The sequence below is a fragment of the Oryzias latipes genome, chromosome 1 (assembly GCF_002234675.1).
Source record: "Oryzias latipes chromosome 1, ASM223467v1".
Classification (NCBI taxonomy): domain Eukaryota; kingdom Metazoa; phylum Chordata; class Actinopteri; order Beloniformes; family Adrianichthyidae; genus Oryzias; species Oryzias latipes.
This window is the reverse complement of record NC_019859.2, coordinates 15,243,791-15,271,319: the sequence shown is the minus strand read 5'-3', so window position 1 is coordinate 15,271,319 and position 27,529 is coordinate 15,243,791. Positions and strand designations below refer to the sequence as shown.

At 38.8% G+C, this 27,529-nt stretch overlaps 5 protein-coding genes, 1 long non-coding RNA gene and 1 other non-coding gene across 11 annotated transcripts; 2 read left to right on the top strand and 5 right to left on the bottom strand.

The window, feature by feature from the left end:
- Window positions 1–230: 230 nt before the first annotated feature.
- Window positions 231–2,155, bottom strand: LOC101162661 (perilipin-2). The gene is made up of 6 exons (XM_023957148.1): window positions 1,987–2,155; window positions 1,676–1,880; window positions 1,399–1,481; window positions 1,096–1,330; window positions 893–1,023; window positions 231–537 (listed from the first exon to the last, which is right to left on the bottom strand). The coding sequence occupies exons 1-6, from the start codon at window positions 2,026–2,028 to the stop codon at window positions 295–297; spliced, it is 939 nt and encodes a 312-aa protein (XP_023812916.1). The 5' UTR covers window positions 2,029–2,155; the 3' UTR covers window positions 231–294.
- Window positions 2,156–2,739: 584 nt separating this feature from the next.
- Window positions 2,740–10,807, top strand: LOC101168770 (WD40 repeat-containing protein SMU1). The gene is made up of 12 exons (XM_023957139.1): window positions 2,740–3,202; window positions 3,742–3,952; window positions 4,042–4,194; window positions 4,278–4,394; window positions 5,103–5,225; window positions 5,613–5,732; window positions 5,824–5,940; window positions 6,084–6,211; window positions 7,572–7,698; window positions 7,958–8,110; window positions 8,845–8,997; window positions 9,138–10,807. Exons 1-12 carry the CDS (start codon window positions 3,177–3,179, stop codon window positions 9,234–9,236), a joined length of 1,527 nt encoding a protein of 508 aa, XP_023812907.1. The 5' UTR covers window positions 2,740–3,176; the 3' UTR covers window positions 9,237–10,807.
- On the bottom strand, window positions 5,094–5,907 carry LOC105354197. Its single transcript, XR_908872.2, has 4 exons — window positions 5,796–5,907; window positions 5,653–5,701; window positions 5,384–5,544; window positions 5,094–5,207 (listed from the first exon to the last, which is right to left on the bottom strand). It is a non-coding gene; the product is annotated as an uncharacterized LOC105354197 (long non-coding RNA).
- Window positions 10,318–18,136, bottom strand: LOC101162427 (dnaJ homolog subfamily A member 1). Of its 3 annotated transcripts, XM_011475892.3 has the most exons (10): window positions 17,863–18,136; window positions 17,169–17,224; window positions 16,753–16,906; window positions 16,489–16,681; window positions 16,117–16,221; window positions 13,528–13,755; window positions 13,326–13,440; window positions 12,977–13,092; window positions 11,795–11,895; window positions 11,457–11,690 (listed from the first exon to the last, which is right to left on the bottom strand). In XM_011475892.3, the coding sequence occupies exons 3-10, from the start codon at window positions 16,882–16,884 to the stop codon at window positions 11,457–11,459; spliced, it is 1,224 nt and encodes a 407-aa protein (XP_011474194.1). In that variant the 5' UTR covers window positions 16,885–16,906; window positions 17,169–17,224; window positions 17,863–18,136. The 3 variants fall into 3 exon arrangements, with proteins under 3 accessions (XP_020559016.1, XP_011474194.1, XP_004065928.1); XM_004065880.4 differs by lacking the exon at window positions 17,169–17,224 and having other exon boundaries at window positions 17,863–18,135; XM_020703357.2 differs by lacking the exons at window positions 17,169–17,224; window positions 17,863–18,136 and having other exon boundaries at window positions 10,318–11,690; window positions 16,753–16,884.
- A 369-nt stretch (window positions 18,137–18,505) lies between these two features.
- Window positions 18,506–21,510, top strand: aptx (aprataxin). 2 transcript variants are annotated; one of them, XM_020703331.2, is made up of 8 exons: window positions 18,506–18,736; window positions 18,954–19,000; window positions 19,121–19,156; window positions 19,238–19,399; window positions 19,525–19,584; window positions 19,687–19,913; window positions 20,776–20,879; window positions 20,952–21,315. In XM_020703331.2, the coding sequence occupies exons 1-8, from the start codon at window positions 18,607–18,609 to the stop codon at window positions 21,104–21,106; spliced, it is 921 nt and encodes a 306-aa protein (XP_020558990.1). In that variant the 5' UTR covers window positions 18,506–18,606; the 3' UTR covers window positions 21,107–21,315. The 2 variants fall into 2 exon arrangements, with proteins under 2 accessions (XP_020558990.1, XP_004065926.1); XM_004065878.4 differs by having other exon boundaries at window positions 18,507–18,736; window positions 19,121–19,399; window positions 20,952–21,510.
- A 2,457-nt stretch (window positions 21,511–23,967) lies between these two features.
- On the bottom strand, window positions 23,968–24,041 carry trnai-aau. Its single transcript has one exon. It is a non-coding gene; the product is annotated as a tRNA-Ile (tRNA).
- A 43-nt stretch (window positions 24,042–24,084) lies between these two features.
- Window positions 24,085–26,714, bottom strand: LOC101168524 (dentin sialophosphoprotein-like). Of its 2 annotated transcripts, none has more exons than XM_011475871.3 (9): window positions 26,463–26,714; window positions 26,120–26,174; window positions 25,870–25,914; window positions 25,528–25,578; window positions 25,376–25,402; window positions 25,250–25,291; window positions 25,103–25,144; window positions 24,925–24,987; window positions 24,085–24,841 (listed from the first exon to the last, which is right to left on the bottom strand). In XM_011475871.3, exons 2-9 carry the CDS (start codon window positions 26,171–26,173, stop codon window positions 24,365–24,367), a joined length of 801 nt encoding a protein of 266 aa, XP_011474173.1. In that variant the 5' UTR covers window position 26,174; window positions 26,463–26,714; the 3' UTR covers window positions 24,085–24,364. The 2 variants fall into 2 exon arrangements, with proteins under 2 accessions (XP_011474173.1, XP_011474171.1); XM_011475869.3 differs by having other exon boundaries at window positions 24,085–24,844; window positions 26,463–26,712.
- Window positions 26,715–27,529: the final 815 nt, after the last annotated feature.

Below are 27,529 nucleotides of genomic sequence, written 5' to 3'. Positions count from 1 at the left end.
GTCTTCCAACTAGTCAAAGTAACTAGGCGACGAACGTACATTAGTAATGGATAGCGACAGTCCCGTGTAAACATGGGCTAAACATTCAAGAATGCACACAGCTTAAGGCTTTTATTGTTGGGAAAACCTCAACAAAGCCTGATCCTCAAAGGACTGAACACTTCTGCTTAATGCATGCCTTTAGGAAAATCAGCAAGCAGTTATGTTGAGCAATAAGCAGGAACCACTGATAAATCTGAATCTTTTATTAGACAGTTTTCTAGGAACAAGTAGTCAACAGCGAGTCACATTTTCTCAGCAGCCGTTGTGCAGCGCGGAAGTTCGGGCAGGTCTCAGCCGGAGAGCAGGTGTGGTCTTCCAGCAGGTATTCTTGTAGGGTTTGGACAGGACCATAGGATGACCTCTGCTTTGAGACTGCTTCCGTTCAGGGGACAGATGGCCTAAATTGTACATCTGAGTGATGAAGAAAAATGCGCTGACGGCCAGGTGCTGCATGTATTTTTGCAGTTCTTGAAGTTTCCAGGTGGTTTGAAGATCCTGCAAAAAGTTGGAAACATTTCATGGAAAATGCTTACCTAAGCATGTTTAAAAGCAAAGATGTAGGTCAATGCAGATGCAGTTTTAATTTTTTTTTTTTACAGGGGGGTGGGTGGTTTATGGCAACTCCCGCCTCCAAGGTGAACTTCAGCTAGTTTGAACCAAGGAGGAAATTCTGTTTTTTGGAAACATTTGAAAATTGGAAGAAAATTTAAAAATAGGCAACATCTGCTATTCCGGCTTCATATCTTAATGGATTAGAAGTGTGAAAGCTTTGTTAGAGAATTCTGACAAGTTCTTTAGCACAAATGCTGCATGTGAGACATTCTACCATGTGCAGCAGAACTGAACACACCTGAAAAGACTGGACCTTGCAGATGACAACGTGGTACGTTCTCCTATACAGTTTAACAGAAAGGGAAACGATCCGGGATCTTTCCCTGCCACTCCCGCCTTCAAACCCCTCAACCAAGTGGGCTTTTGCTTCTAGGAGGAGAACAAAGTCTGCATTTAAACTGACTCCAAGCTGCCTCACGGGAGACGTCCAGATCCTCTTACCGTTCTCCTCTTCAGTTGGAGGCAACACGTGGTCCAGCAGAGCCTCAGAAAAGTCCAGGCCCATATTTGCCAGGGAGAGCGCCCGTTCTGCCACAGACTGGGTCGTTCCATCAGCCGGAAGCATCCTGGTCACAATCCAGGACACTGTGTGCTGGAGACACTCCACAGTTCCAGACGCTGCGATGCTCACCTTTCCCCGGATCTCATGGATCTTGGTTTTGGCCGAGGCCACAACCTGTGACACGAGGAGGCGTTAACCTGCTTGGTCTGATTGTCTTGAGAGGTTTGAAGGTGGGATGTTACCTGATCAGTGGGCGACTGAATGATGGGGAAAGATGCTTCAAGCCAATCCAAACTTTTGCATGCAACATTATTTGCAAGGGAAACTGGAGAAATGGGGTTTTATCAATTTGAAAATAATCCTTTCACAATAAATTTATAGATTTAAAACTAAAAATACCAAAGTTTTAAGGGAGAAAAATGTGTTTTACAACCCAAAACTGACATTGGAAACTTATTTTGTGATTAGGCAAAGTGTCCATCCCTACCGGAAGAACCCTTTCAAAATAAAAGTACTCACTCTGGTTCTCCAGTTTGTCCATGAGCGGTGAGGCTCGGCTGCAGGCCTCGGTGCTCAGAGCGCCCACCCTGCTCTCTAGCGCCTCACACAGGACCCTCACACCGGGGCTGCTGCCCTTTACGTCCTTGTACAGAATGGACAGAGCTGCACAAGCAGAGCGAACTGCAGGCAGCTTGGCCATCCTGGCAGCTGCACTCACTGCTTCCTGACGATTAAAAACATAAAAATAAAACGTGGTCTGAATTTTAAATCTTAAGAATTGGGTCCAACAAAGAAGCAAATAAACTTATTTTTTACTGCATTGCACTCACCTTATTGTTGTTTGAGGGCATCTTTTGCGCACTCTGGAACATAAAAATAGAAGTCTTGCAGCCAAAAGTTTTGTCTTAACCTGCTCGGGAAAAGACCCACGAAGAAACCATCAAGGCGTGGGGCAAAACAAGCCGCCTCACAGGTGAGGCCCCGCCCAAATACCCGGATGAGGCAGCTGATCAATTAGCGCTCACCTGAGGCCAAATCAGCACAACAGCTTTTAAAGAAGGACGAGTTTTGACACGTTTAGAATATTATAGGCTACAAATCTCAAAAGCGACTAAACAATATTTTTTGGCCACGCTTAAATCAACAAGATTGGGCCAAGAAAGACTGTATATATATGGCAAAGAGAATTCTATTAATATTATTTGCTGTTCAGTTAAATCCTTACTAGTTTAATATTGAATGATTAGGTATAAGTAAATATTTCGATCATCTTAACATTAGTTGTAATTCCCACACGACTTTAATCTGTATCTTGATTTTTTTTCTGCTGTTAAATATAATAGACTGTTCCAGTTAAACGTATATATCTATGATTTATCACAGAGGTTCTTACTGTTATTTATGCCATTTGTGGTTTGATTGTAATAAAATAATCTTGTCATAAAATGTTTTTTCTTTGCTGGGCTTCATTTTTCTGAAACCAATTTGCAGCACAAGACAGGTTTATGCCTAAACAGAGGTTCATTCCAATCAAAAATAAGCAAATAAAAGGCAGTAAACCAAAGAAAGCAGTAACATTATGGATTAAGGCATGAACTGGTATGTCTGCAGATGTGGCTCAGACGCATCCTGTGTCTGCTTTTCATTCTGACGCACCAACATTTCGCCAGAGGTCCATTAGAATAATAATGCTTCCCCTCCTGCACGGGGCTCCTACAGTTGCGCACGCTCTGCTACACGGGGTGTGATGTCTGTGGTGCTGATGTTGCGGCTGTGGCGGAGACTGCAGCCGCAGCAGCCCGCCTCCGCGGCGCGCAACGTGCTGCGAAGCGTCAACTCGGTGTGCGTCAGGGATGAGGCGCACATGAGACCCTCATGTGCGAGTCACAGAAAGAGGCACGTGTAGTGGGTGGTCCCCTGCACATGGCTTTCACGTGGCCCCAGCAAACACAGAGCCCCGTTTCCAGCTGCCACAACGTCAGTCCGGTGCGGCAACAGCAGCACGCAACATCACTATACCATGGCTGTGGAGATGGAGCCCACGGAGTAAGTGCAAACTCAGATTTTCCTGATTTTCTCCATGATCACTTTGCAGAGGCAGAAAAATCCCAACTTTTGTCTTTTAGATTGGTTGGCATTGATTGAAGAAATGACATCATTGGAGAGAGCATTAAATGCTGGACCTTGTCTTGAAGAAGTGGCTCTGCTGCACACATTTTGGGCATAATTTTCAAACTACTATTTGGAATGAATAATTATTATGGAGCCTTCTGGTTGCAGCTTTCCTCTGATGTGCTATTTTAAGAATACTGTGGGTTGTTATGGAAAATGGCATTTTTTCCAAGCTGTGTTTTCTATTACCTTACACAAGATGTTCAATTTCTTGTGCTTGTTGCACTGAGCACGCTCATCCAGCTGGTGCCAAGGATGAGATTCTGTTTTTTCATTGCTTTCTTGAAGCCCCTAAGTTAATGTTGTCAGTCCCAGAAGGAAGCCACATTGGGGCAACATTGGTGCGCAAATTTATGTGTGACAACGTAAAAAAAAAACCAAACGTCATTAACAGTTAGCTCTGACTTCTACAGTGTGATCCGCCTCATAATGCAGTACCTGAAGGAAAACAACCTCTACCGCACGCTGAGCACCTTGCAAGAAGAAACCACCGTCTCACTCAACACAGTGGAAAGCTTTGAAAGCTTCATTGCAGACATCAACAGGGGTCACTGGGACTCTGTCTTGTTGGCCATCGAGTCCCTCAAGCTGCCTGACAACATACTCACTGACCTCTATGAGCAGGTCAGTGTTTGCCTGGTTCTTCTGGAGAGGCGTATCTCAGCGTTGATCTTCGTCCAGAAACCTCCGTTCAGCTCAAATGTCCTCAACAGGTGGTGATGGAGCTCATAGAAATGAGGGAGGTGGGAGCCGCTCGCGCTCTCCTCAGACAGACTGATCCCATGATCATGCTGAAGCAGACCCAGCCTGAGAAGTACTCACGTCTGGAGAAGCTGCTCACTCAGCCTTACTTTGACCCCCGGGAGGTGAGAAAACCACTTGTTTGTGGGTCCTGACAATGCTCTATAGGTGGGGGTGTTTTTACAAGTCGCTCTCTTTTAAACCACAGGCGTACCCTAAAGGCAGCAGCAAGGAAAAGCGGCGCAGAGCTCTGGCTGAAGCTCTAATGAGGGAGGTCTGCGTGGTGCCACCTTCTCGCCTCATCGGGCTTTTGGAACAAGTCACTGTGAGTATGGAGATAAAGTGGGAAGAAGTTTCTCAGTTTCTTAATACTCACTGCAAATACAAAGCTGCAGCCAATACTGAATTACTGCATTCTATAATCTATAATCAAATATAAGCTTGCAAATTATAATAGCTTTCAGTTAGTTAGGTATCTTTACTTTCAGCTGGAATAACTAAAGCACAATCAGATGTGGAAGATTTTACTAACTACTTAAAAAGAGCAACCAGAAATTGCAATTATCCTTGTTTACTGGAGCATTAAGTCTTTTTTTTCACATTTTACAATCCATTCATGCTTCACTTTTAAAAAGTCTGAATTTTTGGGAATTCTCTGGTTCCAATCGTTCATTCCATTTTTTTTCCTGCTTTTAAGTCAGAGGCAAAATTTAAAAATTAATAAATGTCTGCAGAAAACTCTTTTCATGTTAGCTGCAACTTTCTATTTGAGAAAATAATTTTGATAAATTGATTGGTTTATTTCAAGCATTTTCAGCAAAAGAAAACAAGTTGAGTTCAAGTTAATGAACTCAAATCCATATTAATACATGGAAAATTAATAAATAACATTTCAAGACAATGTTTAAATACATTTGAGTTATTGACTTGGCAGTCAAAACTGATAGCATGAGAAGTGAAAATAGAGTTTGTGAGGCGATTTCTGACTTGATTGAGGGGAGTGTGTGACGATTGTTACTAATCTGTGTTACAGTGCATGACACGGCAGCAGAATCCGGGTTGTATCTCTGCCGACATGATCGTCGACTCTTCGGGGAAGAAGGAGCAACATGTGGAGAAAGACAGTTTTCCAACGCAGCTGTACAGACACATAAAGGTGAAAACACAGTCTGTGAAACATAAAAATTAACTAGTATTTGGACAAAATCAAAGCTTTAGGGTAGCAGTCATTTAATTGAATGTGCTAATTTGTTGGTTTGTATTTTCTTGGACTTTTGCCAGACACAAACACTGAAAACGAATTGCTTTATTCACCTGAAGAACCCACTTCTGCTGTGCTTTAGTCATTTTCCTCTGGATGGAGCCACAATTACTCCTTATGTCTTCTCTGTGCCAAAACTGATGAAGAGTAATGGTCACCCCACTTGCAGAGGCCGACTGATGACCTTTGTTTCTCTGACGTTGCTTGATGTTTTCTTGAATTGACAAATATTTCAAAATTTTCCTCTAAAAACTAATTTCCAAATGTGTTCTGTCTGCACAGTTTGGGCGCCACTCACATGTGAGATGTGCCCGTTTCTCACCTGATGGACGGTACTTGATAACAGGATCAGTGGATGGCTTTATTGAGGTCTGGAATTTCAACACAGGAAAAATTAACAAGGTAAATTTAGTTGTCAGTCTATGAAGTATATATATCTTCAAATGATGGAAGATATTATTTCACCAATTTCTTGTTGCGGATGTAATTGTAGGACCTGAAATATCAGGCCCAGGACAGCTTCATGATGATGGACGACGCCGTGCTTTGCATGTGCTTCAGTCAAGATACAGACATGCTGGCCACTGGAGCTCAGAACGGCAAAATAAAGGTTAGTTTACTCTGATGTGCCTTTGTTTTCTTCCAAACATTGCTAAAAAAAGAAATACAGTGTAAAAGATATTACAGAAAAAAGTGCTCATTTGAAATAATTTCCCGTGTCTGCGTGCGTGTGTGTGTTGGTTGACTGAGTAGGTGTGGAAAATCCAAAGTGGTCTGTGCCTGCGTAGGTTTGAGCACGCTCACAACAAAGGTGTGACTTGTCTGAGCTTCTCCAAGGACAACAGTCAGATCCTCAGTGGTTCCTTCGACCAGACCCTCAGGTGAGACACCATGAAGGAAATGACATAGACTGCAGCTGCATGGCTAGTTATTCAAGATCCGTCTCAGCAATTTGTTACTGGGAAGGTGTTTGGAAACATGTATGAACTTTATACACATGGAGAACTTAAAACAAAAAAGTAAGATTTTGGTTCTTATAAAAATACTATGAAGGATGATTTTAATGATCATGTAATAAAAAAAAAAAGAAGTAAAGCGAGTAAAGGAAAATGACAACAAAAAGTATTTTTTACTTGTATAAGAAGGCATGTGGGAGGACAGGAGATATACAGATCCCTGCTGTGACTCACAGCTGATAGGAAGCTGTTCATAGATCTATTTCCCACCACACAGAAGTAAAACCTGATATTAATATATATATTATATATATATATAATATATTATATATATATTATATTATATTATATATATATATATTTATATATATATATATATATATTATAAATATATCATATATATATATATAATTTATAATAAACAAATATATAATTTGGTATACTACAGTTTTCTGGATTTTCTGTTTCTCCAAGGATTTCACTTCGATGTGTTCTTTTTACATTTTCAAACGTAACTATAATTTTTGACTCAGCTTATTCTCAGTGTTCCATGTTTAAATGACTTCAAAAATAGTTTAAAAACATCTGCTTGTTTTGGGGAAAATTTAATTTTTTGTGGGTAATTTTGTAAATGTTTGAGGATCCCTCTTTTTCTGGAACCTAAGTTTTTTTGTATTAAAAGAGTAGAAAAAGAGAGATTTAAATATTACATTTAAAAAATAAAGAATGGGATGCCTGATAAAAGAAGTCATAATGTCCCTTTGAAGTCCTTTTAAATATATTTTTTACATTGATTTCCTCCTCATAGCACAACCTGTCATTTATGAAGCTTATTAACATCCATTGTCTTCCGTTTGCATCTTTTTTTGGTCAAACCTGATGAGTACAAGAATACATCTTTATGTTTTCTCGTGTGCACACACAGTGCATCTCCTTCACCTGAAATGTTGTTTCTGACTCCTGGGGGTGCGGGCTGCTCCGTCAGAGGCACATGTGCTGTGTGGGTGCAGCTCAGACACCATGTGCTCAGGCACAAAGCTGCAACGTGTTCCTCTAGAGTCAGAATTCCTGCACAAACAGCAAATCGTCTGCGCACAGATGTATTGAATCTGTGAGGCGTTTTGTCACGGATTAGCCAATCTGCACCCAAACACACCACCAGCTAAAAATAACAGCGGGGTCTGTCTGATCTCGAGAGAATTCTTCTCTTCCAGAGAACCATTTTCTTTTGTGTTTTTTTCAAACCTTCTCCGTGTCACCCATTTTTCAACCATGTCATTTGCAGAATTCATGAACTGAGGTCGGGGAAGACACTCAAGGAACTAAATGGTCATTCATCATTTGTAAATGATGCAGCCTTCATCAGAGATGGATCTCACATCATCAGCGCTTCATCTGATGGCAGCGTGAAGGTACAATTCACACAGGAGTCTTACGCAGTAACATCTCCTGTAAAATTTACTGATAACTACCTAAAAATGATAAGTTAATCACCAGGAAAAGTAATTATCCGTTGTTTTTTATGATTTTATCTCAATTAAAACTCATTTTGTGAAGAAATTCCATTTGCTCCTGTTGTAAAATCTTAGATTACATGTACAGACAAAAAGTACTAGATTTAAGGTTTTAGGTATTGTATTTTAGAGGTATCTTTTTTTCTTTTTTTTTCAGATTTGGAACATAAAGTCCTGTGAATGCATTAGTAATCTGTCAGCAGCGCCAAGTATTCCTGTGAACAACGTGATTCCTCTGCCCCAAAATCCCCAGCACTTTGTGGTTTGTAACCAGTCCAGCACAGTGGCAGTCATGAGCATGCTCGGTCAGGTAAGTCTCCTGCAGCCAGTAACTCCAAGTGAGAACGATTTTGTCTTAAAAAATGCCAGAAAGTTGTAAAGCATTTAAATGACTTATTTGATTTACTCCTAAAAGTGCAAAAAGTGGATTTTTGTAACATTAAGATTGTCTTGGAAATTACTGTTCCTCAAAAAAGCTTTGAAATATTTATCTATTAAAAAACATACAAATTAACACATATTTGGAAAATCTTGCAGGTCATTAATGTGTTAATTCAACTCACTGGCTTAAAAAGAAGTTAAGAACTAATTGAATTGTTTCTGCTGAAGAAAATCTTCCATCACTTCTGTCTTCATTAAAACTGGCTAAACGCTAAGAAATACAATTAAAACGTGTTAAAATATGTCTTCTTTTCAAGCCTTGTTTGCTGAATACAAAGCTCAAACCTAAAGCTTCTGAACTGGAAATAGGATCATCAGGTTTTATTAGAATTTTATTAAAGAGGCAAAAATGCACTTGAAGAAAGGTTTTTTCTTTTTTGTTAAAGTCTATGTAGCTCAGTAATTGGGTTGGTCTGATTGGACAGGTGTCAATTATTTCATTTCATTCACCCTTTCATTTCACAAATGAAAGTGAAAGTGTTACATGTTTAGGCAGTTTTTCTGAAATTATAAGTGTGATACACCCAAGGTTACATGCATACGTGACCCTTGAGGGCAGAAACAGTAACTGAAAGCTCACAGTGTTTCCCTCTTCCTCCTCAGACTGTGAAGACCTTCACTCCTGACCGGTCACAGACAGTAAACTTTGTGTGTTGCACCACGTCACCCCGGGGGGAGTGGATCTACTGTGTGGGCGAGGACTGCGTGCTGTACTGCTTCAAATACTCAACAGGAAGGCTGGAGAAAACGCTGACTGTAAGCCCCGCCGCTGATGAAGAACTGTTATCTTTAGGAAGCAGCAACCATTGGTCCTGCCTGTTCACTTAGTCAGCTGCCAGGCTGGGGACAGAGAGGCTGATGGGAAAATGTCAACATTTGTTGTTGTGCATTCACAGGTTCACGAGAAAGATGTCATCGGCGTTGCTCACCACCCACACGAGAACCTGCTCGCCACGTACGGCGGGGACGGCCTGCTCAGGCTATGGAAGCCTTAAGGATGGGAGGCAGTAGCTTATGGCAGCTGCATCTGTGGGAAAGAATGTTTTTAAACGGAGTTTTTTTAGAACAACGTATAAACAAACACAACAACAAACCACTTGATCGCAAACTGTTGAGGAACATCACTTATAATCTGTAGCCATAATCTTATTAAATCATATTTTATGGTAAATGACAGACATTTGCCTTTGATATGTTTTATCTTTCTCTTTTTTATCCAATGAAATTCCATAAAATGTATCCATTTAGGAACTTGAAACTGTTTTTGGCTTATATTACAACACATTTTGAGGATATTATGCCGTTTTGAGTGGCGTCGCAGTCTTCCATGCTTTATGCAGTCTTCCACATACTGTACATCCAATCTCAGTGGTGCCATTTCCCTCCAAATTCATCTTTTTTCAAAAGACATATATTTAAATAGTTACTATCTTAAATTTATACCTTTTCTGGTCCAAATTCTTTTTAATTTACTGATTTCTGAGTGTTCTCTGCATGTTATTTCAATTCCCTGAATGCTGACGTATACAATTTCTAGTATATGCATGGGGATTAAACTTCTTTTTTTTGTGTGCTTTCATAACTGTGGCTTGTGCTATTATTTTTTTTTATACACATTGGTGTTTTTTGTGGATAAACATGCCTGCAGATGAAAAATAAAAAATTGTATTGCACTATCTGGTGTTGTGGTATATTTCAAAGCAAAGTAAATGTTCACTATAGTATATAATCTGTGAAAATTTAAATTATAAAAAAAAAATCTCAAATTGTCAGTTTTTTTATAAAGGTAAAGTTTAAAGTACAAAGTCTGAAAATGAGATTAGATTAAAAAAAATATTTTTTTTTAAATATTTTTGTACATTAAGACATAATAAAAAAAGCCCAGACAAGTTATGGTTGTAGATAAATACAAGCTCAGATTTAAAAAAGTTTTATCAGTTTTCTGTCAAAAGATGTCAATTTCTGCTAACGGAAAGTTTCCACTTGAGAAAAATGTTTCAGCTTTCAAGGAAAACCTCAAGAATAGCCTTAATGGTCTTGTTGCTAATACAAGGAAAAAAAATTAAAGTAATCTTATAAATTAGGACATTTTTATTTATTAAGAAAAACATGAGCACAGACAATCTTGGTCAAAAAACAAACCAAAAAACAAAAGTTCAGTTTAGACCTTGAGATCCTTTCGTTTGTAGCTCAGTCCTCTGACAGTCTGAAGACTAAGAAATGCACATTGTTTAAAATAAAATCAGCACTTTCTTCTGTGATTCCATGTGTTGCAACATCCAAAGAAAGTCCAAGGCAACAGAAAGGAATATTTAAGTCATGATCAAGCTTTGAAAAAAGGTAAACACTTCAACAGGGTATTAAAACTGTCCATCTTTAACCTTTCTTAATCAATTTAAATATTATACAAATACCTTTTTTTCTGCTTTTCCTCTTGATAGAATTTAAATACAGTTTGGCACAGTATAAGATGGGTTAGATAACAGCACTTCTTAAATCTTTTAAGGTGTACAGAAGCCAAGTATCATCCAGGTGCTTTGGAGTTTATTACACTTACAAAAAAAAAGGGAAATCCATATTTCTCAAACGTGGAACACACTTTCTTTACATTTGACGAGTACAAAGCAGTAAAATTTCAAGCTAAAGTCAAAAATGACCTTTCTGAATGTGTAGTTTGGCGGCCTGAGCCTAAATGCTTCCTGGGTCGGGTCACTCTGTTCAAAAGGATCTGGCGATGTTTAGAAAATAGCCCTTAAAAGGGAAACCCTGCCTAGATGTTTTGATATCATACATACGTTTTTATGTGCATTTCTTCATGCTCACGTCTAAACTTTAAGAACGTTCACGATTCACATGGAAGCCTTTAGAAATTGCATTAGGAAAACACCAAAGACATTTGTTTTCAGGTAAATTTGAATCCAAGTCATTGCACTAAAAATAGAGGAAGAGTTCTTTTCTCTGAGACTCTAGTGATTGATGCTAATCTGTGTAATCACAGTGTGATCGCTAAAAAAAACAACAACAAAAAGAAAACCATCAAAGTTGGTCCCAGTGGTTACATTAAGTCCTGCAAGTCCTAAACGTGTGACAAACGCTGCTCATCGATCTAAATCTGTGAAATAAATTAGAAACTTACTGTGAAATGTTTTTAGGCAAAGAAACCTAAAAAAAAAAAGGTCAAGTCATGAGAAAGGAGGATTCTGGGAAACAGTTCATTAGGATGTCTGGCATTGCACGCCGCCTGTGCTGGCGTAGTCCTCCTCCTCCATGTAGTAATACTGACGTCGGTGCCGCCTCCGGCTCTCCAAGTCGCAGTCCTCCAGCTCGGCGTAGATGTAGAGGTCTTCGTCCATGCTCTCCGGCTCCTCCGCTGCAGTTTTTTCTGGGAGGTAGCGCTTCAAGTCCTTCAGTCTGTTCTTAGGAAGGAAATTGGCGGGCGGGAACACCACCTGATGGAGACGCGTGTGTTGAACAGAGGAAGCAGCCGTTTTGTGTACGTCTATAGCTCCACACTACTGCAAAGGATGGAAAAGTCTTTCTTTGAAGTACTTACTGAGAAGTGAATGACCAGAAGTCCCTTCTCAAAGGGTCGGCGGTAAATGGGCATCCCTTCATTGAGGATACATTTGGTGTCTTCAGGCTTTATTAATTCTCCTGTGGTTAGAAAAGAGTAAAAAATAAAACAATTAGACAGGCTACAGTGTTACAATTGAAATGTTTGTATCATAGCAAACATACTAATATTTCACAAATGCACAATCAATTAGATCCTGTTTACCTTCCCGATTTACGTTAGGTAAAACTAAATGAGCTGAAATATTGTCCATGTTTAAGGCAATTTATTCAAACTCAGCATACGCATTTACAATCTTTAGTTATTTTTAAGCAGCACAAAACTGAAAATCATTCAAATTAATAGACGTTAACAGATTTTTAATTTTTTAATAAAAACTAAAGCCAATATGATGCAACAAAGAAAAAACCTAAAAGTATTTAAATCCAGTTTTGACAGGTTTACAGCCAGCAGTCAAAGTGTTTTATTATGTAAATGGAATCAAGTCAAAACCAAATAACTGGAGTTTTGAACGGTTTATAACATCTTCATACAAAAGATAATAAACCAAATTCAAGCATCTATTCATTCGAAAATCTTCAAGCTTGATTGATGACAAAATTATCTCTGCTGTGAAAATGTTTCAGCTTACATAAAAAGAAGCAATGCTTTGATAATAAATAGGCCTTTAGCAACAAATTCTTAAATTGTGAATAAAAAATGAATATTTTAAACAACATAAACTGATTATTATTACAACAGTGTTTTAAACACAGCAGGTAGGCGTGCTTTAAGTGTGATTTTATATGAATCTATTAACCTCCGTATAAGGTGGAGAACTAATAATCGACCAAAAACCAAACAAAATGAAAACATGTCTGCCTGCTTCAAAGGACGTTTACTGAAAATGTCAAAATCACTGAGCTGATAATATTTCACAAGATCAGAAGCTTGTGAGGAAATGTTTCTCATTAATTCTCTGTGGAATCCAGACAAACCTACAACTCAGCCCAGGCTTTAAATGAACCACCGCCACTCTGTAGAAACTACGTCCTAGAAAACGACTGTTTTTTTGGTTAAACACGGCTAAATCATGATTAAAAGAACTCTGACAATAGATCAGAAGAGGACTGGAGTTGGTCTTTAAAAGACCCACTATAGCTGCATTTTGAGCCGAGGTACCTGGATGTGATGTGACGAACAGAGTTCTGTTGTCCAGCGTCTGGACGGGCCTCTTGAAACCACATAAAGCCTCAACCAGCTGCAACTCCATGGACATCACCAGGTCACTTCCTCTCCTGAACAGGTTTAAAGGAAGAAAAGCAAAGACAACTTTGAAGCATAATCTAAAAAAACAGCAGCATTTTCCAAATAAAACAAAAGAATATAATGAAAGGATTCAGTGGCTTAGACATTTTAAGTTGAACTATTTCCCTCCTTACATGCAATCACAATTAATCTTGTCATATGTAAAGTACAAATTCTTGCTCTTGTGCCAACATTTCCACAAAAGACGAACTGTTGTTCTCACCTTGTGAAAAGCGAATGTTCACGCAGGTCCAGAACAATGATAATATCACCTGGTTCTAGACCGGGCTCTTGGTCTCCCTCCCCGTGGAAAACTATCTTCTGACCATCTTTCATTCCTGGACACAATCGTTCAAAGGTTAAAAATAGTGGCCGTTCCTACACATTGACAAAAAGACTTGTGGTAGTTCTCCCTTTAGTCTCACCTTTGTCGATGTGGACCTCCAAGATCTTCTTTTGCCGCAGAATCTTCCGGCCTCCACATGCTTTGCAGCGGTCCTTGTGGCTGATTCTCTGTCCTTGTCCCTGGCAGCTGGAGCACACAGTGGACACTTGCTGAACCATACCTGGGAGCAGCTGGTGAACCCGGACCTGCATTCCCGTTCCATGGCAAGACATGCACACCTGTGCCGCTCCTTTACGACTTCCACGACCTGCAAGAGAACAGAGACCTCAGAACGGTGGACAACAGAGCAACAAATGAAATCAGAGCGACACACTAGTTACTGCTGAGGTGGGACAACAGAGATGATCGGGTCTTTTCCTAAATGCAGACCAATTTTAAAATCATTTCTTTAACATGTGTAAGTGACTGACTGGTTCTTGGAGTCTTTTCTCAGGTTTCACATGTCTTGCAGTGGTGCAAACTAAACAGATCTGACTCCAAAGCGATAAAAAATATCACGCTAAAAAAAAGAAGTGACCTCAAAACCAAGAACAGTGTTGTGAACTGAAATATGTGACTTCCTGAGTTCAGAGCTATTCTATAAAACAAAATTTAAACCATATTTTATAAAAATGCAAGATCGTGTTATTGTAATAAAAGTCAGGCACCGGGGATTTCAGGGAACCTTAAATTAGATTTAAGAACATTCACAGATTCAGAAGCAATTCACCGTACAACAACAGATGAGACAAATGAAAAAAGATCCAATTAAACATTTTCAAATGTTTTCTAACCTTACATCATGACTGTAAAATGTAAAGAAAAGAGCTGATTTTAGGTTTCATTCGGTCTGCACATCTTGGTTTAAAAACACTTGAACCTGATCCTTAGATTTGATTGTTGGACAAAATCATTGTCTGGCTTGTTTGCACTTTCCTGTCCTAAAAGGATGCTACTGGAAAACGAAACAACTTTGACACCTGACTGTGTCGGAGCTTAGACTCTAAATATGATACATACATTGTGTTTGCATACATTTTTTTGTGTTCGCACTACAGTTGTGTAGTGCTGCCTATTGGGGGAGCTCTGGCATCACACTGCCAGCTTTAGTTTTCCAGGCTAAAGGGGAAAAAGGAATCAAAGGGTTTTTTAAATCTGATTTGATCTTCTGCTTTAACTTGATCCTGACTCTTATACGAGTTGGATTATGAAGCTTTTTAAGTAAAGCCCCTTAAAGGACTGGAGGATGTTTTGGAATGTGGGTGTGAACAAAACGAACATGCAGGTCTAGAACTAAACCTTCATTCAGTCACATTAACACTCAACAATGTGAGGAAAGATAAAAGAACAGTAACTCAATCTGACAACCTGTGCTTTTAGGGAAAGTCTTAGTTCTACCTTAAGGCCAGCTCTACTTCATGCTTAAAAAACAAAACAAAAAAGCATGAAATTCATTGAACGCTTCACTATCAACCAAATACTAAACAGAAACTTTAATCGCTTTCATCTGTAAATATGCAACTCAGCGATGCGTTACCCTGATCTGTTCCAGTAATAATACTACTGATGACTCTGGTTTCAACGTTTTATTTGGAAAACACAAATTGTAGAAATGAATTTAGAATCTCCCAGTCATTACTTGAGAAGACGGATAGAAAACATTTCTAGGAACATCTCTACCTTGAGCTACTGCAGTAAACTCTGGAGCACTGTCGCCGGGGGATTTTCACCTGAGCCAAACTATTTACATGAATTTCAATGTGGCGTGTCAAGCCGTCCGTGCCTTCACAGGGAAGTCTCACGTGTCCCAGGTATGGATGGACCAAAGACCAACTTTCTAGTGTCATTTTAGTAATTTTTTTAATGAATTTTTTGTTTTCAAATTCCTAATTTTTCAGTAATTTTTTTAGCATGTTTTTAGGAACTTCCTATGTTTTTCATTTTGTTACACATACTACAGTTGAAAAAAAAAACTTTAATTTATTATGTGTTGTCGTGTTTTGATCTATTTTTTTTGACAAGTACTTTTTGTTGGGTATATTATTCCGGGTAAAAATTACCCGACAAAAGTGATGGTGTGTAACTTTTGATAGCGAAAGAGTTCCAGGGTTAAACAAAGTTTTAAAAAATTCAATTGAATTTTATTTGTATAGCCCAATATTACAACAATGGTCGTCTCAATGGGCTTCATACCGGTAATTGTATAGTAAACATGAAATCATAAAGAACATAAAGTTATAAAAATTAATAGGTAATGGCTAAACTAAACAGTCTAACCCGTCCAGTATATTTTCTTTATCACAACTACACTTTTTCAACAATTTGAAATAAATAAATATTTAGAAATGCAATTTTAAGCTTTTCCCCCTAATATATGCCATCCATCATCAGAAAAATGCCACTAGAACATGTTAAAGACAACAAAAACGCATTTTTATCAGAGTGGATATTAAAAATATTTGGGACAAAAAGAATTCCTGCTGCTGTGAACATCGGGAATTCTTGGTAAATATTTAGCACATTTGATTTTGAAAGTACTAAACCCATCTATTTATTTCTGCAGAAACGTAGAAGTAGTGTCTTTGCGGCACAGAAGATTCTCAAAAAAACTGAGCGGCGAAAGACTTACCCTCACACCTCTCACATATACAGTTCTTCTGCACGGCTAGTTTTCTCGTTGCTCCGTTATAAAGTTCCTCTAAAGATACAGTGATCTGGTGCACCATATTCTTTCCTGTGAATGAACAAAAAGACAACTTTTTTTCAAGAATCATACAATATTATGATTAACATCTATAGAAACATAACTAAAAATACTGTTAGTGATGTTTAAATCCTACACGACGACACTTTAACTCATTCAGAGCATAAAAAATACATTTGCTTGTCAGTGTTGGACTTGGTACAGTCCGGACCGGGGGAACATACAGAGGAACCATAAACTATATACTTCAAAACAAAACCCAGAGTGTGTTTGTTGTATTCTCATTATTTATTTTACCTTTTCGCTCTCTTTGCATCCGACTACCTCCACCAAAGAAAAAGTCAAAGATGTCCATGGGTGATGCAAAGCCACCGCCACCGCCGCCGCCACCAGTTCCCCCTTCCTTTAATGCCTTTTCGCCTCCCCTGTCATAGATTTCTCTCTTCTGGGGGTCTGACAGCACTTCATACGCCTGTGAGATCTGCTTGAACTTTAAAGACAAATCGTTTAAGAAAAGAAAAGAAAAACAAGGACGTTTGTGGCAGCTGCGTTATGTGGTACCTTCTCTCCTTCTGTAGGATTTTTGTCAGGGTGATATTTCAGGGCGAGCTTGCGATAGGCCTTTTTCAGCTCGTCAAGTGTTGCGTTAGCCTGAACGCCCAAAGTGTCATAAAATCCCATTTCCTTGACCATGATAGGTTTTTATAGGCCAGTCCTAAAGAAAAAACAATAACAGTGTGTTAACACACACACACTAAACAAATCTGATCCTCATCTGGTTAATCTGATGGTCCTTATCTGTTAATGACAGTTAACAAAATTGGGAACTTTAACAAACACCTAAATAAGAAAAACAAAATAAATAGCAGTTACTGCAAGAGTGAAAGGGAAAAAAAGAAGGGATGAAGCTTACAGCAGAAAAGCCAACTTTTTCTCAGAAATGATAAACAAAGGTGAATGAGGTCCAATTTTCTTACTTGTGTGTTGCCCAATTCTAAGATTGACTAAAATGTGACCAATAAGCAACCAGACGCTGAAAAAAGCAACAACAGAAAGAGTCTTAAGTCTTTACTTGCTAACAAAGCAATCTGATTATGTACTAAAATATTTAAACAACGTCAGATCTGAGCATTGCTGTTTAAAAAAACATTTTTTCAGGCATGTAAATGAGCATGATGGGAGTTTTTGGCTTAGAAATTTTCTGTTGTTTTGTGTGAGAAAACAGAGACGGTAGCTGTGTGTGTTAGGACAGATTGTTCTAATAGAAAAAAACAAATAAACAATGCTGAGACTTTTTGTTCCTCAGGTCAGTTTTACCCGAGAAGCTCTAGCAGCAAACGGGTTATTTGCTAGAGTCTGTTCATTTGGTCAATATCATAGCTGAAAGCTTCTAGGGATTTAGAAAAACACCGAAAATATAATGCAGTCCGACAGGCTCATCATGTCGACTAACATTGGTGTTCTGCTTACTACTGTTCCATTATCTGTGGATAAAGTTAGATTTCTCTGCGTAGAGGGGCACAATGATTCGGCCTTTGTAGCTAATTTAGCTACTCATGTCGTAGCTATGTATGTCATCAACATGGTGGCTTTTTTGCCAATTTTTTTAGCCAACAAATCACGTGTGGGCTGTTGTTAATAACATGTTTCGAGAATTAGTGGTTTTCCAACCTTAAACGAAGACCACGCTTAGCACCCTCACAAGACTGCAGCTCACAACGGCTCTTCCAGAATCTTCCTGCAGCCCTCTTTCTGCCGACTGCTGGTGTGGTGTCGAGTTTTGTCTGCGCGCAGCGCAGACATCTACGTCCACCTCGCGGGAACGCGCGTCGACAGCTAAACCCGACTGTTGGTACTTGTGACCGCACCATGTCGAGTTATGTTCTTTCTCCCAAAAGATATCAATATTAACATGACTGAAACCCACAAATTTAAACCTAAATGAAAAAAAGAACGAATCTAACTTCAGCACAATCACGTTTCAGAAAGTCAGTCATAATAAAAGTTTTAGATACAAAAAAGTGATATTTTAAATATTATTTAAAAAGAGCCAAGCCTTGTTGAATTTTCTGAAACTGCTATGATTTAATGTCCATTCATTGACAAACCAACCAACCAAGAAGAAGAAAAAAGACCAAAAAATTAAAAAGCAACAACTAAAAAATAAAAAAAAATAAAAAGTTGTTTTACAAGATATCATTTTTATACAAGAAAACACGTTTTTATGTCGTTCACAATTTTGCTGTTGTTGCGCGCTCTCGCAAAGTGAAGAACTCTGGGAGGAGACAGAACTTCCCACCCCACCTTGTTCCTCGGTCGCACCCTCGTTCGTCATCACTCCGCGACAAGTTGAACAAACATTCAAACGTGTCCCGCTGCTAAATATTAGGGAGAAAAGCGTAACGAAATGAGAAAATGCCCATTTGCTGGCTCATTAGTGAAGAGGGGAATCACAAACCCATTCACCTGCCTCATTTACAGACAGTTGTCGTGGGTCGAGGCCCAGAAACTACTATCAAAGACAAAAAATGCTCCCGGCATCAAGGTAACGATGTTACCTACAAAAACAGTCTCTAGATTTCCTGTGAGTTCAGTAAGAATGTTAGGAAAATAATCTGTTATTGTTTTAGTGATTTCAGGGATAATACATTTAAGAAAACAGCAGGAATTGAATGACTTGAGCATCAAGTTATTTTCATTCATGTTTGTAAAACGAAATGCAAAGTTTTAACCTGTCTAAATGTTCCTGACTTTCCCATCAGTTGAACTGAAAGCTGAATGCAACAAAGGTTATGTCAAAGTGAAGCAGGTAACATGCTCACAAGAATGATCAGTGGTATAAACAAAATAAAAAGCCTTATTGCTGTACATTTTGTATTATTTTTATTGTTCTATTTTTTTTACCTGTTTTTTTTCTCCCCTCCCTAAGCTGGGGTTAAACCCCACCTCTGTCGGCTCCTTGGTGGTGGGTAAAGGCAATGAGGTCAAAATGAAGCCTGGAGAGCAGCTGCTCGTGGTCAACAGCCTTTATCCATACACCGTGCAGTTCAAAGAGGACACCACCGGGAGCCAGGGCGCCACCAAAAGACCACCAGAGCCAGTCAAAGAGAATGGAGGAAGCCAAAGAGAGACAGACTGCCTGAAAGCTGGACAACTCACAGAAAAAGTCGCTGCAGCTGTCATTCCAGGAGAAGCCACAAAAACTAGTGTGAGGAGAAACAAAGAAATCTACAATCTGTGATTTATGCCTAATATACAAATTATTGTTGCAGACCTGGAGAGTTTTTATTTAAATATTCATTCTCATAATTCATGTTAACTGACATTTTGTAGGGAATTTCTGGGCATTGGAGTCAAGGCTTGAAAACTTCAATGCAAGACCCCAAAATGCAGGTAGCTATAACTCAACATTACTTACTGATAAACGTACGTCTAAATTGAAACTAAATTTAGGTTTTGTTTCTGTTTTAATTGATCTTTTTTTTTTTTTTTTAGATATACAAGGACGATACAGTTGTAGTGATCAAAGACAAGTATCCCAAAGCTCGTTACCACTGGCTGGTTCTTCCATGGCAGTCGATTCCCAGCCTGAAGGCTTTGAAGGCAGAACACTGCGATCTGCTGAAACACATGCAGAAGGTGGCTGAGCGCATGATTAAGCAATGTCCAGAATCCAGCTCACTTAGCTTCCGGACTGGTTATCACGCCATCCCAAGCATGAGGTAAGTCTTTATTATGTGTGTTTATTGGGCTGTTACTCCTTAAAGTACACCATCCATCCATTTTCTTAACCCGCTGTATCCCTTTCGGGGTTGCTGGAGCCTGTCCCAGCTACTGCTGAGGAAAAGCGGTTAACACCCTGTACAGGTTGCCAGTCTTTTGCAGGGCCACACAAACACATGCACACCTCGGGGCAATTTAGAGTCACCTAGTAAACCTATGATGCATGCTTTTGGAGGAAGGCCAGAGTGCCCTGGAGAAAACCCATCGGGAGAACGTTCAAACTCAGCAGAGAAAGGGCCCTGCTGGGAATCAAACCAGGGCCTTCTCAGTGTGGGGCGAGAGCGCTAACCACTACCCCACCGTCCAGCCTCAAATTTCCCCATACTGTTGAAAATTAATAAAGAATAATGAAGAGATGCAACAATTCACTTTCTGGTTTTTCAGGTCACAGTGTTGTTTCACTTTGATACATGTGTATAACAAAATAATAATAAAAAAAAAATTGGTTTTTATTTATTTATTATTATCTAGAAAGCAAGTAACAGTAAACAAAGCCCTTTAGTTTGCTTATAATGACCCTGGTGTAATGTGATAAAACTATATTAAATTTAGCACAATGCTCGTATTTGTTACTTTCAACATAAACATATGCAAACATATGCAGTAGGGATGCAACGATTCCCCTGAGAGCTTGTGCTGAAGCATCACTACCTGGATAAATAAAGGTATTACTGCTTTAAATGTGCTCATTGTGGGTTTGTTTTCAGAGCACAATAAATCATCAGAGTAGTGTTACACGAGGACATCTCGGCTGAATTTGACATTTTCCCACTAATGAACCGTTCTGTTTACACTCTTCAGTCACATCCACCTCCACGTGATCAGTCAAGACTTTGACTCTCCTTGTTTGAAGAACAAGAAGCATTGGAATTCCTTTACCACAGATTACTTCATAGATTCTGAAAGTAAGAGCAGACTTTATGTTATTGATTGATTTAGATGTGCTGTGTGTAAAATCAAGCGTTTTCTTTTTTTAGATGTCATTCAGATGCTTGAAAAGGATGGGAGCGTCTCTGTGAAGGATGGGACTAGTGAGCTGTTGAAATTGCCTCTCCAATGTCACGTGTGTCACAAAGAGTGTCCCACCATTCCTGCCCTGAAAGAGCACCTGAAGCACCACCTCTCTAAATAACCGTGGGACTTTTTTATTCTGGGCTGTTTTGCTCTAAGTTAGCTCATTTTCTAGAAAATTCAGAGCGGGAACATTATTTTTTCAGGGTTTCTGTCTGTTGGAGTTTGAAGTCAAAATACCCAGATATTCTTCAGAAATACTTGTTATCCATCACATGTCACAACATTCTTTAGAGTTGCCTAATAAAAAAACTCTACATGTTGCAATAATTGTTATCTAAATACGTAGTTCTCCTTTTTCCAAATTTAGCTTTTAAGCATTTTGACTTTATTGTTTGGTTAGTGTTGACTGTGAAGCATTTTTTATGGTTTTGTGTGAACAAACAACCGTTTTGAGTTTGAAAGACTTAAGTGATTTTCAGCAAATAATATATATTAGTGAATAAACTGTACTGAACCAAAAGACGTGTCAATGGAATAACTCTGTCACCATCTAGTGTTCAATCAGAAGAATTAAGTTATAAGGGTAAGAGAAGGTTTAAACCGTATGTATTTTGGTAACCCTTCAGTGGCGCCTCCAGAAATTTTTCATGGGGGTGGCCAGTGGGGGGCCACATTAAATCTTGGGGTGGCACACAAAAACCATGAGCTATATTTTTAAAATTCATTCTACCAAACGTAGTAAAACAACCTTTAGAAAACCAATAGAAAGATAAATGCCTACTGATATTTTGTAGAACATGAATTTATAGTAGATACTACTAGTATAATAACTAATAGATACTAGTAGATACCATTAGTAGATACTACTACTGATATATATATATATATTTTTTGTTTATATTCAATGCTTAGGTGTGTCTGCTTGGGCTGTTCGGCTCTTGACTGAGAGATATCTACAATAAACAAAAAATGAAATCTGTTGTTCTGAAATAATAATAAAAATATCCTTCTAATTATTAATTATATCTGTAGACATTTCTATTCAGACTTATAATCATGAAACATTTTTATTATTAGGGTAACATAATTCTAACTTCACCAGTTGGTCCAGGAACAGGTGGAGCCCCTGCTTATGCTGAGTTCTGCCTTGTTTCTCTGACCAATGATGCTGACTGTCCCTCCTCTGATGCCGTCTCATCTTTGTCTTCCTTATTCTCTTCTGTCATTCATGCTGCTCTGTCTCATCTTCCTCCTCCTCACTACTCCTCTGTTGCTCCCCTACCATCTCTTTCACTCCTTCTGCTGCACTTTTATTCTTAAAATAAGAATATATGTTGAATTTCTCTTCATTCTCTGAAAATGGACAGACACAAGCATCAACTAATGACTATAGGTAACTCTGTGGAAACAAAAACACATCAAAATGTTGCGGTAACACAACAACCAGTGCTTAAATAGTGCCATGAAAATGAGTGGCTTGTGACAGGGACATCCTTTTTTTACTTATTAATAAGAAGTAATGACACATCCACCGCCGCTGATGATGTGGCGTATTTGCACCAAGTATTTGCACACTGGGTTTACATGTTTTGCAGACCGCATGTTTTTTACACCTTTGCAGCTGTATTTATTTAATATTTAATATTTATTTCTTTATTTAATAAGAATCTAATTTTTGATAATAATTTTTCATAATAATTTTCTGTGATATTTTTAATTATTTAATATAAATGTCATTTGTGATGTCCTTTATTGATGTTATATTATATAGATTATTTCTGAATGTCGTGTTGCTGCCAAGATAAATGAAATTTCCCCATTGTGGGATTAATAAAGTCATCTATCTATCTATCTATCTATCTATCTATCTATCTATCTATCTATCTATCTATCTATCTATCTATCTATCTATCTATCTATCTATCTATCTATCTATCTATCTATCTATCTATCTATCTATCTATCTATCTATCTATCTATCTATCTATCTATCTATCTATCTTATCTATCTATCTATCTATCTATCTATCTATCTATCTATCTATCTATCTATCTATTATCTATCTATCTATCTATTATCTATCTATCTATCTATCTATCTATCTATCCAGATCTAAAGTACAGTAAACAGATTGTTAAAGACCCACGGAAAATATTTAACAGGAAAAGAAACGTAGCATTTTGGGATGTGTGATTGTGTTTGCGTGCGTGCGCTCTCGCGCGCACGCGTGTGTGTGCGTGCTGAAACCGGTGCTCGCGCGATGCAGGAAGAGAGGGGGGAGAGCGCGTGTGAGGGTGTGGAGCGCATACACGCGCGGTCAGTCGCCCGTTTTGGACTTAAGGAAACAGTAATAAAGAAAGTTCATCTTTAGTGACTGAGACTGGTTCTTTTGTCTGACCGGCCCAGAGGATCTGAGGGTTCGAACGCGGAAGTGAACCACGCGTCTTATTCATTCTGCGTCCAGCGGCTCCTCTGTAGATGTCTGCGCACTCAAAGGCAGCAGGGAGGGGAGGGGGTGAGGGCCGGTTTAGGTGATCAGAGCGACTTGCCCGCTTGCTGGCTGTGCATTTGGGATGAAACGCACAACTGATGCTACCACAGCTTATAGTGGCTACTGGGGTGGCCACTGGGGTGGCCAGGTGTCGGAGAGGGGTGGCCATGGCCACCCCTGGCCACCCCCTGGTGGCGCCACTGTAACCCTTGTGCTGTCCTGGGCACTTTTACAGTTTCTAGACCCACTAGTAGACAGTGCGCTGAACCTTTTTTCTTTAATGATTTGTGATCTTCACTGGTGTCCATGGATTACAGTATGAAATGTTTCCACCTTTATCATGGTATTGGGAGAACACGTCAATCTAAGGGTGGGGTCAGCTAAGATAGCACAAGGGCGAAAGCACAAGCGCGGTTCCAAGAAAGTTTTTGCTGTAAATAGTGGAACTGGTGTCTAAATGCTATTAACGAACTCGTTAAAAGGTTGATGGCCCGTACGGGGATCGAACCCGCGACCTTGGCGTTATTAGCACCACGCTCTAACCAACTGAGCTAACCGGCCACTTGACGGCGTTATAGTGAAAATACATAATAATACACATATGTGTATTGTCACGGTCACTTGTTTATTGAATTTGTGCAAAATTGCATAAATATCTTATAAAAATCAATTATTAACAACATTCCTGCTTTGTTATACTTTTTGAAGCTCAGTTTTTAATAGAAAAAGTACATAATTTATTTATTTTACAATGGTAAATATCTAACTTTGTATTACTGAAAGTTGCATTAAGCCAAAACTACTGTTTGGATGTAATAAAAAAAAATGCCGTCTCCAATTAGTGCTGAGGTTTAGAAAATAAATTTGTTCACAAAGAAAAACAATCATCTCCTCAGTCTTAACTCCATGTTTTCCTCATCTGGCGTCATCAGTCCGTGGACAGAGAAATGTGCATCATCTCCTACGCTCTGGACAAAGTACTCTTCACTTTCACAGCTCTGTGTACCATTCACACAGTCTTTGGCTTTGAACTGCTCAGACTCAGCGCTGTCACTTCCGTCACTTTCATCACTTTCCTTTGAACTCTTGCTGGCATCGCTGCTGTCGCTGGTCTCTTCGCTCTCCTGGCTTTCACTACTATCGCTCTCAGTGCTGTTGCTGTTGGCAGCTGCAAGATCTGTGCTGTCGCTGCTGCTGTCTATGGATTTTTCCAGCAGGGGAAGGTTTGCACGACTGCCAGCAGTCACTGAGATGTGAGTAAGCTCCTTGCTCACACCTTCTGAATGACCTTCGACCTCCCTGCTGGTATTGTCCTCAGTGCTTGAGACATGACCAACGCTGGAAAACACCCTTACCCAACTCTGCTGCGGGGAAACAAACAGCATTAGTTAGGGCTAGCTCCAGCTAAAGCAGGCCACCGGTCAAAGAGTGTGCAGCAACTCACCACTTTGCGGACGTTCTCTTCGCTGCCCATGCTGTCATCTTTGGTTTCAAGCATAGTGTCAATCTGTGCAAATATTTGTGAAGCATATGAGCCAAAGGAACCATACTATAAAGAACTATTTAATTTGATGGAGCAATTTAAAAAAAAAAGTTCAAATAAATGGATTTATCTATCTTACCTCGATTATCTCATCTGACTGGCTATCACTCTCCTCTGAGGTCTTTTTGTTTTCACAGAAAGGAAAAAAAACTTTAAAATCAATATAAGTTAAGCATAATTATTACACAAACTGCATTGTAGAACAGCCTGTATTTATATATCCCACCTTGTCCTCTGAAGCAGATTCAGACGATTCAGACTCTGTACTCTTCAACAAATAATAATGAATGCATTATTGACAGAGTTGCACTCGTCTTCAATTTTCAACAGCAATTTGTGTATTTTAACTTACTTGTGTGGAGGCAACTTCCTCAGAGCTCTGAAACATAAAAACAGGAAACATTTGCCCATGACTGGTAAACATCAGCACAAAAGGAATCACAAGTTAGAAACAAAATGTCTTTCTTAATGTGCTGGGATAAACAGATACTGCAGAGAAATTACCTGAAGCTCCGAAGTGTTTTCAGAAGATTGTGAAACAGACAGACTTTCTGTCTGCAAAAAAACCCCAAATTAAGCACACAGCACAGTCGATTTAATTATACCCACAACATCCATTTAAGATGTTTTTATGTCAAGTCAGGCTTGGGTGAATGTACTTTCTCCAAAGATGTGTGGAGATAACATACAGTAGGGCAAACAATAGTCTAGGAGATGTTTTGCGTTTTATACCACACCACTTTTTTTTATTACTGTTTTTTTGCTGACTCTACTGCTGCATTGCCAATGAAATAACTAATGCATTGATGGAGAATTTTTTGATATATAAAATGTGATTGTACTTACTGAATTGGAATCCTGCTCATTTGAAACCAACACATTGTGCAAAATCTGTCAGAAAGGACAGAAAAATGGTGAACACATTAAAATCCACATACTTTTTAACTTGTTGAACGTGATATAAAACAAAAGTATAAATACACAAACAAAAAAAAACCACATCGATATTATTATTCTGCTATATTGTGCCTGGGGAAACCCATTTGCTTTCAGTATTCACTTACAAAACTATGTTGTTTTTTAAAAGTATACTTACTGGGTTTGCAAAAACTGAACCAATCAGGCAAATTGTTATAATGACAGTCTTCATTCTGTAACACAAAGTACACAAATATTTAAATAAGGTCAATTTGACTATTTCAGATTATTTGTTAAATTGCATCACTATGAATTAATTTAAAAAAAAAGAACCAAAATGCAACAAGTGTGTTGTTTCAGACACTGTTCTGAATCCCATCATGCAGTCATGTGGAGTTAAACATGAAACACAGAATTGATCATTCTGTTTGGATGTTAGATACAGCTGTTACATATACATAACATCTGATGTTATTGTGTAAAAAAATGAGATAAACAAAATAAAGCACAAGAGCAGTTACCTTGTAAGGATCACAGCTCCTGTTGAAGAAGTCTCACGATGTTGTCTGCTGCCAGACTAGAATCCAAACTTTTAAAACAGTGGAAGAGCAATGCTGCACAATACCTCAGCGACTAGTTTACATATGTATATATAGGTATAAATACTTCTATATATACATACGTAAGTGACCTCAGCTAAGATAATTGCATCATTTCCTTTTGGATGTCTGTCTCCTGCCAACACATGAAGGTGTATTTTTTCCCTGAAAGTCTGCTTTTAAACAAACTGACACTGGCACGATGATGATTGAAGGCACACACAAACACCCACAGTTCCATTCACTCTCACATATATTTTCTCCACCCCTCTCAAGCCTTAGGGGAAACATAGCTTCGCTTACTAAACCATAGGGTTTGTGGCCTCTTGAAAAAACAAACTCACCCACTTGGAGAGAAAGCGAGAGATACTCAGGTCAAGAAAAGCACACGGCTGTTGTGTAAAGTTAATGATTAAACATATTATTTTTTCCTTTTATTTCTGTTCAGCATCATTCAAAAATAAATTACAAAGCACACAAACACAACAAAATTCTTTAAATAAAATAAAACAACTTATGGGAACCTCCTTCTGTCTGATCATTATGCAAAGTTTAACAAAATTACAATTAAAATCTGTGCAGAACTTATTTTGTTTTCCACTGGGTTTAGCAAGGAAGTTGTTATTGTAAATAAGCCTCATTCCTTAGTGAAGGAAAAACCATATACAGTAAAAATCCTAACTGAAGACTTCCAGTTTCCCTCCCCGATGCTTATAATTGCTTCCTGGATGTCCATATTTGGTCAAACCCAAAATAAGATGACAGAATTTCTTGTTTAATCCCACGCTGGATCTCCACAAAGCAGAACAAACTTGTAATTAGTCTGGATGTTCGCCAGTCCAGAGGTATCCACCAAAACCACATGGGAGGAGTAAGGGAAGGATGATGGATGTTGGCTGGGGAACACTGTGTCTGCACATTCACTCCAAAGTGACTCAAGTTTTAACTTTAAACTGAACCCTTCAGCCGGACGGCAGATTACCTGTTTT

Excerpts from the sequence above, each read along its gene's own strand:
- LOC101162661 (XM_023957148.1), bottom strand. The coding sequence starts at position 2,028 with ATGTTCCAGAGTGCGCAAAAGATGCCCTCAAACAACAATAAG. Across the intron at positions 1,881-1,986 it reads TGCCCTCAAACAACAATAAG|GAAGCAGTGAGTGCAGCTGC; the intron begins GTGAGTGCAATG and ends TTTAATCGTCAG. Across the intron at positions 1,482-1,675 it reads GGACAAACTGGAGAACCAGA|TTTCCCTTGCAAATAATGTT; the intron begins GTGAGTACTTTT and ends CCATTTCTCCAG.
- LOC101168770 (XM_023957139.1), top strand. The coding sequence starts at position 3,177 with ATGGCTGTGGAGATGGAGCCCACGGA. Across the intron at positions 4,395-5,102 it reads GGCTTTTGGAACAAGTCACT|TGCATGACACGGCAGCAGAA; the intron begins GTGAGTATGGAG and ends TCTGTGTTACAG. Across the intron at positions 5,226-5,612 it reads AGCTGTACAGACACATAAAG|TTTGGGCGCCACTCACATGT; the intron begins GTGAAAACACAG and ends CTGTCTGCACAG.
- LOC101162427 (XM_011475892.3), bottom strand. The coding sequence starts at position 16,884 with ATGGTCAAGGAAATGGGATTTTATGACACTTTGGGCGTTCAGGCTAAC. Across the intron at positions 11,896-12,976 it reads GTTCGTCACATCACATCCAG|GAGAATTAATAAAGCCTGAA; the intron begins GTACCTCGGCTC and ends TTCTAACCACAG. Across the intron at positions 11,691-11,794 it reads TTCTGGTCATTCACTTCTCA|GTGGTGTTCCCGCCCGCCAA; the intron begins GTAAGTACTTCA and ends CGTCTCCATCAG.
- aptx (XM_004065878.4), top strand. The coding sequence starts at position 18,607 with ATGCCCATTTGCTGGCTCATTAGTGAAGAGGGGAATCACAAACCCATT. Across the intron at positions 19,001-19,120 it reads GTTATGTCAAAGTGAAGCAG|CTGGGGTTAAACCCCACCTC; the intron begins GTAACATGCTCA and ends CCCCTCCCTAAG. Across the intron at positions 19,914-20,775 it reads CACGCCATCCCAAGCATGAG|TCACATCCACCTCCACGTGA; the intron begins GTAAGTCTTTAT and ends TACACTCTTCAG.
- LOC101168524 (XM_011475869.3), bottom strand. The coding sequence starts at position 26,173 with ATGAAGACTGTCATTATAACAATTTGCCTGATTGGTTCAGTTTTTGCA. Across the intron at positions 25,292-25,375 it reads AGGAAGTTGCCTCCACACAA|AGTACAGAGTCTGAATCGTC; the intron begins GTAAGTTAAAAT and ends TATTTGTTGAAG. Across the intron at positions 25,145-25,249 it reads AATCTGCTTCAGAGGACAAG|ACCTCAGAGGAGAGTGATAG; the intron begins GTGGGATATATA and ends GAAAACAAAAAG.